The 12,565-nt window shown below is 39.6% G+C and overlaps 1 protein-coding gene across 3 annotated transcripts in view; it reads left to right on the top strand.

Moving 5' to 3' along the window:
- ZCCHC17 (zinc finger CCHC-type containing 17) overlaps window positions 1–12,565 on the top strand; it is a 52,198-nt gene that overhangs the window by 10,157 nt on the left and 29,476 nt on the right. For all 3 annotated transcript variants that reach the window (XM_061389884.1, XM_061389870.1, XM_061389876.1), the window contains one exon: window positions 7,808–7,865. In XM_061389884.1, coding sequence (XP_061245868.1) covers window positions 7,808–7,865 — 58 coding nt within the window. The remainder of the gene's footprint in view (window positions 1–7,807; window positions 7,866–12,565) is intronic.

The following is a 12,565-nucleotide window of genomic DNA, read 5'->3' as shown; positions in this document are numbered from 1 at the left end:
ACTCTGGCGGTGTCGTTTTGTTCTACTCTATTCATTGTCTTGTTGTTGCTGTTGTTTAATCACTAAGTTGTATCCAACTTTTTTGTGACCCCATAGACTGTAGTCCCCTAGGCTCTTCTGTCCATGGGATTTGAAACTCGGATTCAATCCCTGGGTTGGGAATACCCTGGAGAAGGAAATGGCAACCCACTCCAGTATTCTTGCCTGGGAAATCCCATGGACAGAGGAGGCTGGCTGGCTACAGTCCATGGGTTGCAAAAGAGTCAAGACATGAATTCGTGACTAAAACAACAACAACTGTTTGTCTAGTCACTCTGGTCTCTTTATAGTTTCAAATATTCTTAAAGCCTGCTTCCTTCTCAGGACTTTTGTACATGCAGTTGTCTCTAACCATCCTGCTTTCTCACCAACTCCTCATTTTTTAGGTCTCAGCCCAAATGTCATCTCTTCAGAGATCTTTTTCCCACCATAAATAAATGGCTTGCCTTATATTTATTTTGTACTTGTGTAAAGTCTGTCTTCATCCAGTTCAGTTCAGTTGCTCAGTCGTGTCCGACTCTTTTCGACACCATGAATCGCAGCACGCCAGGTCTCCCTGTCCATCACAACTCCCGGAGTCTACTCAAACTCGTGTCCATTGAGTCCGTGATGCCATCCAGCCATCTCATCTTCTGTCGTCCCCTTCTCCCCCTGCCCCCAATCCCTCCCAGCATCAGGGTCTTTTCCAATGAGTCAACTCTTTGCATGAGGTGGCCAAATTATTGGAGTTTCAGCTTTAGCATCAGTCCTTCCAATGAACACCCAGGACTGATCTCCTTTAGGATGGACTGGTTGGACCTCCTTGTAGTCCAAGGGACTCTCAAGAGTCTTTGCCAACACCACAGTTCAAAAGCATCAATTCTTCAGTGCTTAGCTTTCTTCACAGTCCAACTCTCACATCCATATAGGACCACTGGAAAAACCATAGCCTTGACTAGACGGACCTTTGTTGGCAAAGTAATGTCTCTGCATTTTAACATGCTGTCTAGGTTGGTCATAACTTTCCTTCCAAGGAGTAAGCGTCTTTTAATTTCATGGCTGCAGTCACCATCTGCAGTGATTTTGGAGCTCCCCCAAAAATAAAGTCTGACACAGTTTCCACTGTTTCCCCATCTATTTCCCATGAAGTGATGGGACCAGATGCCATGATCTTAGTTTTCTGAATGTTGAGCTTTAAGCCAACTTTTTCACTGTCCTCTTTTACTTTCATCAAGAGGCTTTTGAGTTCCTGTTCATTTTCTGCCATAAGGGTGGTGTCATCTGCATATCTGAGGTTATTGATATTTCTCCCGGCAATCTTGATGCCAGCTAATGCTTCTTCCAGCCCAGCGTTTCTCGTGATGTACTCTGCATAGAAGTTAAATAAGCAGGGTGACAATATACAGCCGTGACGTACTCCTTTTCCTATTTGGAACCAGTCTGTTGTTCCATGTCCAGTTCTAACTGTTGCTTCCTGACCTGCATACAGATTTCTCAAGAGGCAGGTCAGGTCAGGTGGTCTGGTATTTCCATGTCTTTCAGAATTTTCCACAGTTTATTGTGATCTACACAGTCAAAGGCTTTGGCATTGTCAATAAAGCAGAAATAGAAGTTTTTCTGGAACTCTCTTGCTTTTTCCATGATCCAGCGGATGTTGGCAATTTGATCTCTGGTTCCTCTGCCTTTTCTAAAACCAGCTTGAACATCTGGAAGTTCATGGTTCACGTATTGCTAAAACCTGGCTTGGAGAATTTTTAGCATTACTTTCCTAGCGTGTGAGATGAGTGCAATTGTGTGGTAGTTTGAGCATTCTTTGGCATTGCCTTTCTTTGGGATTGGAATAAAAACTGACCTTTTCCAGTCCTGTGGCCACTGCTGAGTTTTCCAAATTTGCTGGCATATTGAGTGCAGCACTTTCACAGCATCATCTTTAAGGATTTGAAATAGCTCAACTGGAATTCCATCACCTCCACTGGCTTTGTTCATAGTGATGCTTTCTAAGGCCCACTTGACTTCACATTCCTTAGAGGATGCTAAGCTCCATGAAGTCAGGGCCCTGCTTGTTCTGTTCACTGTTGTGTAGTCTCAGGTAGGTGAGTAGAAAATGGAAGGTGCTCAATACACCTTGATGACTGAATGAATGATCAACCTTTGAGGGAGAAGGCATTGTATTTGTTTAGAGAGCAGAGGCTTTGGAACCATACAAAACCTGGATTCCAGTCCTACCTCTTTTACTTACTATGTAATCTTTGAGGTTGTCACTTAATTTCTTTGAGCCTCAGTTTTCTCATTTGTTAGATGGAGATAAAAACAACTTTCATAGGATTGTGATGATAGTTAAATAAACTATCATGTATGAAAACACAATGCCTGAGATACAGCAATTCATTAATGTTATCTCCCTTTTTATAAAGCAAACGAGATTGTTTTCAGTGTCTTATGAGTACCTATTTTAACTATGTCATTCTTATGGCATTCATACTTTCTTTATGATAGTTGACAAAAGTTTTACCACCTAATAATGTGAGGCCTTTGAAGACAGACTTTGTGACTATTGGTTGATTATAGATAAATGTGGTTCTAGACTTCTATTAAGTGGATTCCAACTTGTAATGTACAAGTCAAGGTAGAAAGGATGATAACATTCTGATAAATAGCAAGCAACTGCTCTTCAGAACCTCTGTCCTTTTTCTTTAGGGCATATGGTATCCCCAGATGTCAGTGAGATACTAGAGCTCAAAAAGAAGAAATTGTAGCTCAGGAGATAAAACTGATTTTTCTGATCATGAAGGCCTCACTTGTGAGGTATTGCACAAAAGGGAGAAGAGCTCTTTCTACAAACTGACTCAGATTTGTAATAAAGTGTCTTCTAACCTTTATCTTTTTATATGAGATGAGGCTTGAATTAGTGTAGGTTTTATATTTTATTGGTCAAGGATGAATGGGCTAGAGTAGTGTTCAGAAAGAACTTTATAGTTGTAATACTAGAACTATAGTTCTAATATTTCAGGAACACATTTTGAAAAATGCCTAGAAGTGACTGGTATTAGAGAAAGAGCAATTTCATGATAAATTAAAAGGAAGAAACTTCAGAATATTCATCCAGCAAACATTTATTGAGTGCCTAATATTTATAAAGAAGTATTTCCATTAATGTAAATAACGGAGAAGGCGATGGCACCCCACTCCAGTACTCTTGCCTGGAAAATCTCATGGATGGAGGAGCCTGGTGGGCTGCAGTCCATGGGGTCACGAAGAGTCAGACACAACTGAGCGATTTCACTTTCACTTTTCACTTTCATGCCCTGGAGAAGGAAATGGCAACCCACTCCAGTGTTCTTGCCTTGAGAATCCCAGGGATGGTGGAACCTGGTGGGCTGCCGTCTGTGGGGTCGCACAGAGTCGGACACGACTGAAGCGACTTAGCAGCAGCAGAATTTACATTAAAATTCAAAAAAAATTTGTAAACCCGATGTATGTCAGCACTTTCACACATTATGTGTCATTGACTTTCTTTGAAGAAATTGTTAATCCCATTTTATGGATAATGAAACTTCTTAGAAGTTAAATAATTGCCCTGATGGTTAATAAATGGCAAGTTCTAAATCAAGTTCTCCAAATCTGCAGCTGGGTTTGTTCAGTTGTTCATCAATGTGTGGTGGAACCTAAAGGTCCATAAGAGAACTCTTGTTGAATTGGGTGGTGTAGGAGGAAGGTAGATGGCAAACTTAGTTGTTCTTCCATCCTCTGTTTGTACCTCTATCATGACATTTATAGTCTATCTTGTACTATGGTTTCTTGTGTATATGTCTGTCTTCTCCACAAGAATGTGTATTACTGGAGAACAGAGGCTATGTTTATCTCATGTATCTTGGTAACTAATTCAAATTTTTTAAAAAATAGGCTGAGCATCTCTTTTTTTTATGTTGTTTTTATTTCATAGTGTGTGATGTTGTATCTTGCATACAAGTGCTTGGTAAATAAATGTTTGCGTTAAATTTGAATCTAAGCATTTTAGGATCAGTTCCCTTTGAAGAAACTGGTGGTGTGCCCCATATTCTAGCGATTCTTTTAGCAGGCTCAGCATAGTTGGGGGGCCCATTGACAAGATTGCTGACAAGCTAATATTCATCCTTCTCTTGTCCTCTGAGAGGCATCTTGGTGTCAGAGTCCATTAAGCATAGTAGCGGATACAAGCATAGCAAAGAGATTTGGAATTTGGCTTAACCCAGCCATAGCCAAAGAAATGCTGAAGCAAGATTGGTGTTGGTAAATTGAAAATAACATTGGACTAGAAGTCAGAGAACTTCTGTACTTGGTCCTGATACTTTCTAACTTTGTGACTTTAGACAGATAACTTATGTCTCTGAGCCTCAGAGTCCTTGTTCACATTATGGGGATAACTACTTTTAAGGCTGATGCAATGTCTAATCTGAAGATAGTAAATTCATTTTACCCAAGCCCTGAGTTCAGTTGAGATAATTACTGAATTTTCTCCCCTGAGCTGTTTGATTAATTGTTCTTGGGACACCAGGCAGACTGTGTAATCATCTAAGGCAGGTGCCATTCTGTTAATTTCAAGTCTGAGTGCACCCTAAGAGACACAGTGATGGAAACACCTGGTGTTAGAAATGGGCAGGAATGTGTTTTCCTAACTAAACAGTTGAGTGCATCCATTCTGGAGCACATTAACCTTCTCTTTTGGGATAGGCCAAATTAAGATCTGTTATGATATTTCCACAAAAGATCATAATGTGACAGTGAAGTTTCAGGACTGAAAGGTGATACTGTTTTTACAGCAGTAAGGTGATTTGGGCTTCAGTTTCCAGATACTGCTTTTAAGTTGTTTAGATAATTATGCCCTTAAATAATGATGTTACACAATATGAATCATTTCAGCCCTCTATCTAGAACCCTGGGGCAAAAGCCAGGGTGCCTTTAGTTGGTCCAGAAAGAAGAAGGGATTTTCTTTTATTGTAGCTAAAAATATTAAGTTTTATCTTCTTTATCCATGCAGCCCTTTTTACAAAGAACAACGTGCTTTGTGAACTTGGATAAGTACTTCATGTCTCTGGTCTTCACTTTCTTCATTTGAAAAATGGCAGGATTGGATCAGCTAATCTCTAAAGTCCACCTTGCCTTGATTTTAAGTACAGTATCTGCCTCATTGACCTGTTTCTTTGAGAATACCTGGTTTCTACACCAACGTAGTATATTCGTCATTTTAAAACAGGAGTTTAGAAATATTGGTTCTTAACCCATTCTTAATGCTATATCTTGGACAGTTAGTTTAAGTGCCCATTTAAGAATGAGGAGAGTGGAAGTTTTTATCTATTTCTATCCTAACATTGAAGTGAGTAGTGATAATATTTGGTGAACTATGAGGCACTGGATTACGACGAGTCACAGGATCTAGGTTCTGTGCCTACTGTATCTAAGGTAATTAATTGTTTTGCGGTTCCAGTAGTCACTCACATTTTTGTGCTTCAGTGTTTTGGACTTTAAATTAATAGAAAGCTACAATTTATTGAATGTACTTTGGATGCCGGGTATTAGTACCTGATTTGTTATTTGCAGCAGCAAAGTGAGTACAAATGGGAAAGCAAGTTGTGTTCAAGATTCCACAAGTAAGAAGTGGCCGAGCTGGGATTAGAAGCTACATCTTTCATTTCAAAGCCTGGGCTCTTCCTTTATCTAAACTGTTTTGCCTCATCTGGAACATGGGGGCCCACTATATATACTCCTAAGATTGTTCCAGGAGCAGATAAGATAACAAATGTCACATTGCTTTTGGCTGTTAACAGTTTTATAGTTAAAGGGAACCCATGAGCAGCTGTAGTGTCATTAAGAACTCCCTGGATTCAAATTACAGCTCTGCTACTTATTAGCTTTGAACATTGTATATTCAAACACTTGGTCTCTCCATGCATCAGTTTTGTCATCCATCAAATGAGAGTAATAATAGTCCATCCAACATTATATGGTGTCATGAGGATTATGTAAAGCACTTTGAATAGTGTTTTGCATGTAGTGAGTATTTAGTATATGTTAGTGAATAGAGGTGCAGCAAAAATTATCTTCCCCTTTCCCTTCTTCCTTCCCCTTGTTTTAGTTATGTTTAAGCATAAACAGTGATTGCCCAAGATGAAACAACCAAGTTTAAAGTCACTGGAAAGAACAAAGTTTATGTGTGTAACATTGTATTGAATATTTTATAAATAATAATGAATTTAGTGATAAATACAGTATATAGTGGCAACTTTAATCCCAATCCACAATTGGAAGCAGGGGGTTAGAGGATAGAGGGGAGGAAAGCAGTGGAGGTAGAGTCTGAGATGATGATTTCTTTGACAAGGCTTTTGGGCCTTATGTTTCTGTTACCTATGGCCTGCATATTACATAAATCCATCAAGCCTCTTTTGTTGTTGTTATTCAGTCGCTAAGTTGTGTCTAACTCTTTGCTACCCCATGAACTGCACCACGCACCAGACTTCCGTGTCCTTCACTATCTCCCTGAGTTTGCTCAAACTCATGTCCATTGGGTCAGTGATGCCATCCAATCATCTCATTCTCTGTCGCCCCCTTCTCCTCTTGCCCCCAGTGTTTCCTAGCATCAGGGTCTTTGCTAATGAGTTGGCTGTTTAACTTCAGCATCAGTCCTTCAAATGAATAATCAGGGTTGATTTCCTTTAGGATTGACTGGTTTGATCTCCCTGCTGTCTAAGGGACTCTCAAGAGTCTTCTTCAGCACCACAGTTTGAAAGCATCAATTTTGGTGATAGACCATGGAGTCACAAAGAATGGAACATGACTGAGTGACTAACATCAAGCCTCTTACTTCTCCATTTTAGGTCGACTCTGCAAAAGACAACTCTTTGTCTGATTATATCTTTTCAAGTTCTGTCAGTTGTTGTCTGTGTAATGACTTTTTTTAAAATTGTCTTGATAAAACCCAAGACTCCGGGTTGGAGTGAAATAGAGCACAGAGTCGGACATGACTGAAGCGACTTAGCAGCAGCAGCAGCAGCAGCAGCAGAGCAAGCTATATGGTCTTACTGGTTCAAAGTTTAGGAAAAAGAGATGCCTCACATGATTCATCCCAAATTATTAAACTTCTCTATTTGGATCGGGGACCTCTGTTCCAGGAAATATAAACTATAACTTTATACGGATGTGAGACTTGGACCATAAAGAAGGCTGAGAGCCAAAGAATTGATGCTTTCAAATTGTGGTGTTGGAGAAGACTCCTGAGAGTCCCTTGGAGAGCAAGGAGATCAAACCGGTCAATCCTAAAGGAAATCAACCATGAACCTTCACTGGAAGGACTGATTTTGAAGTTGAAGCTTCAGTACTTGCAATGAACCGGCCCACTGGAAAAGACCCTGATGCTGGGGAAGATTGAGGGCAGGAGGAAAAGGGGACGATAGAGGATGGGATGGTTGGATGGTATTACAAACTCAATGGACATGAATTTGAGCAAACTCAGGGAGATAGTGAAGGACAGAGAAGCCTCGCAAAGAGTTGGACATGACTTAGTGACTGAACAACAAGTACCATCATATCATCTGACATAACTCCAGTCTCACCAGTGTTTTTATTAGAATCATACATACCTGTCAGTTTAAATCTCAAAAAGAACAGAAAGAATGTTTGACAGAATATCACTTTTAGGCAGTTTTGCAACAGACACAGGCAGTCAGTACCAAGTGGAAATTCAAAGAGATGAGGTTAAATTCTACAGGAGAGAGCTCATTTGTGTGATAAAGATTCTTTTTTTGTGTTTTTATAGGTTGCTATGGTCACGGACTATGGAGCCTTTATCAAAATCCCAGGCTGTCGGAAGCAAGGTGGGAACCAATAACTTGAAATTCAGCACTCTCATTTGGCTCTGTCTACTTTCACCTCTAATTATAAGCTCTAATTTTTTCAGATAGTAGTTTGTTTTTGTTTCTAGTGTAAAGATACAAATACAGACAGTTGATTAAAGTTCACTTTTAGGAAGCCTTAACTCTGAAGAATGGTGTTTTTCTGACTTCTGGGGAGGGCAGGGGGCATAACCATTTGTGTTCACTTCTAGAAGTAACTCTTCCCTAAATTTCTCCTGTGATCCTGGTTGAGTCACTTGACCTCTTTGGACTTAGGATTTGGGGGAGAGCAAGCTACTTATTCTCTGAGACCAGCATTGTGAGTTTTCTAGTATGTGGCACAGGGAAAGGAAATAGTATTGTAACCAGTACAAATTTATATACATCAAATGCTGTAAATTTTCTTCATAATTGATAGATCTATTGAACATTTTTAGAGAATCATTTTTGTATCTATATCTTATTTGTTTCTCCAAATAATCGTGTTAAGTAGATTCCATAGACTGGTGACCTGCTCAGAATGTTTGAGCTAGGTTATAGCATGGTCAGGACTAGAACCCAGGCCTCCTGATGCAGATGTATTAAAGATCTTAATGTAAAAGATGTACATAGATATATTATTAAGAGAAAATATAGAAGAGTATTTGACTACATAAAAGTCAATCTAGAAGTATATTTGACTACATAAAAGTAAAAAACATAATTGCAAACATCATCATAAGCAAAGTTAAATGAGAAAAAAGAATTTGCAGTCCATATGACACAGGACTAATAGAAAAGAGGAAAGTAGGAATGGGGCCAAGGATATGAAAGGATAATTCATAGGAGAAAAAACAGCAGTTGAACAATAAATATCTTAGAAGATGCTCATTCTCGATAGTGATTAAAAATATAACTGTGATATATCCATACAATGGGATACTGCTCTGCAATACAAAGGAATGAGAATCAAGTATCAAAATACGCAATGATCTAGATTCATTTCCAGAGAATTATACTGTGTGAAAAAAACTAATCCTGAAAGATGACCTGTTTTATGGTTCCATTTATATAACATTTTTAACAGTTTTATTAAGATATAATTCACAGATCTACATTTCATTCAGAGTGCACAGTTCAGTAGTTTTTAGTATAGGCACAGAATTTTGCAGCCATCACCACAATCTAGTTTAATACCATATTTGTCATACAAAAGAAACTCTGTACCTATTATTGGGCTTCCCAGGTGGTACAGTGGTAAAGAATCTGCCAGGTTCAATCCCTGGGTTGGGAAGATCCCTTGGAGGAGAAAATGTCAACCCACTCCAGTAGTCTTGCCTGGGAAATCTCATAGACAGAGGAGCCTGGTGGGCTACAGTTCATGGGGTTGCAAAGAGTTGGACACGACTGAGCATCAGCATGCTTATGTGACAATAACCTATTATCAATCGCTCCAAATTGCTTATCTCCCTCTCCCCTTTTTAAGGCATGTTCACATATGCCTATGGCTTCTGAGGTAACTCAGTGGTAAAGAATCCACCTGCTAATGCAAGTGCTGTGTTCCGTCCCTGGGTCAGGAAGATCCCCTGGAGGAGGAAATGTCAACCCACTCCAGCATTCTTGCCTGGAGAATCCCATGCACAGAGGAGCCTGCTGGGCTAAGGTCCATGGGATCACAAAAGAGTCGGACACAACTTAGTGACTTACGAACAACAACATATACTTATGTATTTTAAATGTCATTGTGTATACTTAGAAGAAAGTCTGAAAGAATAGTCAACAAATTAGCCATGGTCACCACTGGGGAGCTTGGTTTGCTAAAGGAGAGATGGAAAGAGAGCTTTCACAGTTTGTGTACAGCAGAAATTAAACACAACTTTCTAAATCAACTATACTATAAAATTATTTTTTTTTAAGGAACTTTTGCTATTTGTAGTTAAAAAAATTTTTTTTGTTGTTTTATAAAAGCTGACCTTGCCTTTAGCTTTGGAGACTACTCTGCTGCAAATTGCATCTTAGCTAATTAGAAATAGCTTACTGGTAGTTTCCAAGCTGCTGCTGCTAAGTCGCTTCAGTCGTGTCTGACTCTGTGTGACCCCATAGATGGCAGCCCACCAGGATCCCCCCTCCCTGGGATTCTCCAGGCAAGAACACTGGAGTGGGTCGCCATTTCCTTCTCCAATGCATGAAAATGAAAAGGGAAAGTGAAGTTGCTCAGTCGTGTCCAACTCTTCGCAACCCCATGGACTGCAGCCTACCAGGCTCCTCCATCCATGGGATTTTCCAGGCAAGAGTACTGGAGTGGGTTGCCATTGCCTTCTCCAGTTTCCAAGCTAGCAATCGGCAATCTGTAATAAAATTTCTCCTTTCATGTTGGCTAAGATTTAATGACATGAAACTAATCCTCATCCCTGTATGGTATGCACCTCTTTAGATCTGAAGACAGATTTTCTTGTCAGTGTACTTGCCATAGCCACCAGTACCTGAAAGTCCCATCCTTACTTGAGCATTTATGTGACACTTTGGTGACTGTGTGAGGATTAAAAGCCTGCCAGCTTCCAGCAGTTAGTCCTCAACTCACTTATATCCATACCCTGTCAGATGATGCCTCTGATCGTAGCTGCCAGTTTACAAGTGAATCTGTCAGTCTAACAACTGTGCTGAGATAAGCTTGAAGGGAGAGCTCAGGGAGCCAAATCGTTAGATGGAAACTCCACGAGTTCTAATCCTGGGCACTTCTGTAGGTTTATTTGGTAACTTGAGCAGTTGACTTTTCCACAGTGTACTTTAGCTTCTCTGCCCTTAAATGGAAGAAGATTATTAAGTCCAGTCCTGAGAGGGCTGAGTTATGAAATAAATGATCTCTAGATCTTAACATCTGTCAGGAAGGTAGACTCTAATTTGAGTTATTTTTCTCAGATTTCTGTTTTCAGAATTTTTAAATCACTACTGAGTTAAAGACTGGTTCCTAGTATTCAGATCTAAACTAGATTTTCTTTCCCCTCTTATAGTATTGTCTGACAGAACTTTCCACAGTGATGGAAATGTTCTTTATCTGATGTGCTGTGTAACACCAGCCAGTTCACCAGTTCTCCAGGCACCAACTGGTTGGAGAATTGAAACGTTTCTGGTCAATAATGTTTGGGTAACAAAAAACATATTAAATATGTCTCCAGTCAATACTTGGCTATGAATCAGGAGTTCTCTCGACCTCCCCTCTGTGAGTTTGATAATTTGCTAAAATGGCTCACAGATCTCAGGAAAACACTTTCCTTTTGTTTGCCAGTGTATTATAAAGGATGCAAGCAGGAACAGCCAAACGGAAGAGATGCACAGGGCAAGATACAGGAGTGGGGAGTACACAGAGCTTCCATGTCCTCTGGCATACTGCCCTCCAACAAGTTGATGTGTTCAACAACCCGTAAACTCTCTGGCTGTCATGCTTTAAGGGTTTTTATAGGGCTCAGTCTCCAGCCCCTCTCTCTCTTTCCTGGAGGTCATTGGAGCTGAAAGTTCCAATCCTTTCATCACTTGGTCTTTCTGGTGACAGCTCCATCCAGGAATTATCAAGGGTCCCCAAAACAAAGTCCCCTCTTTAGCATAAACTCTAGTATGATCAAAAGAGGCTTATGAATTACAAAGACACCACTATCACTAGGGAAATTCCAAGAGTTTTAAGTGTTCTGTGTAGGGAGCAGGGACAAAAACCAAATATATTTTTATATTGTACCACATCTGTTGTTTAATACAGTAGCCTACTGACTTTTAAATTTTGTTTGTTTTGATTAAATTCAAACTTTAAACATCTGTAGCTAGTGACTATTGTATTGGACATTGCAGCCCTATATGTTTATGAAGTTCTTTCTTTCTCTACTATCCTCTTCCCACCAGCACTGAACTACAAAATTTTGAGAGTAGAGATTATTCACTGTTGCACTTTTAAAGTGCCTTGCTTGTGGTAGAAGTGCAAATATTTTTAGCAGTGAATTCAGGTTTAACAAATGATTACTGAGTTCTATGTTTTGGTCACTGTGTCATGTGGGAACAGAGATAAGAAAACATAGTCCCTGCTGCTCTCAGATTGTTCACAGTCTAGAGGCGTAAACAAATTACAATGTAGTATAATAAAATGAGTGAAGTTTCAGTTAATCCACTGAGCTGTGTAATAGTTAGGCTACTGGGATGAGTCAGGGCCTGCTATAGTGCCTGAGATATAATGGATGTTCAGTGAATTTTATTAAATGAAAAAAATAAATCCTAGTCCTAGCTCTGCCACTTACTAGCTTTTTGACTATAGCAGGTTGCTTGAGCCTTGAACCTTGAGTCCTTGAGCCTTCGTTTCCTTATCTGTGAAATGGGGCCATGTGTGTTATTTTTAGAGTTTCTTGACTTACAAGATCATGTCTTACTCATCCTTGGATCCATTTTTGCTTATAGTATAGTGGATGTTTAGTAAATGTCTGAATGAATCCCTAATACCACAAGATAAAGGATGTGCAAGCACTTTAATTTATGTGCCTACATTATTGTTATAAATCGCTGATTGAAGATACTCAGTTAGCCAAAAAAGTTCATTCTGGGTTTTTCCGTAACAAAACCCAAACGAACTTTTTGACCAGCTCAGTAATTTAACTTGAAAAGTCTAGAGAGGAAATTCATATGTCCCAGAGGTAAAGGAGACCTTATTTTGATGTTTTTTGGCT

This window comes from Bos javanicus, chromosome 2 (genome assembly GCF_032452875.1).
Source record: "Bos javanicus breed banteng chromosome 2, ARS-OSU_banteng_1.0, whole genome shotgun sequence".
Taxonomy (NCBI): Eukaryota; Metazoa; Chordata; class Mammalia; order Artiodactyla; family Bovidae; genus Bos; species Bos javanicus.
The sequence above is the reverse complement of the archived record's forward strand: the minus strand, read 5'-3'. Positions and strand labels throughout refer to the sequence as shown.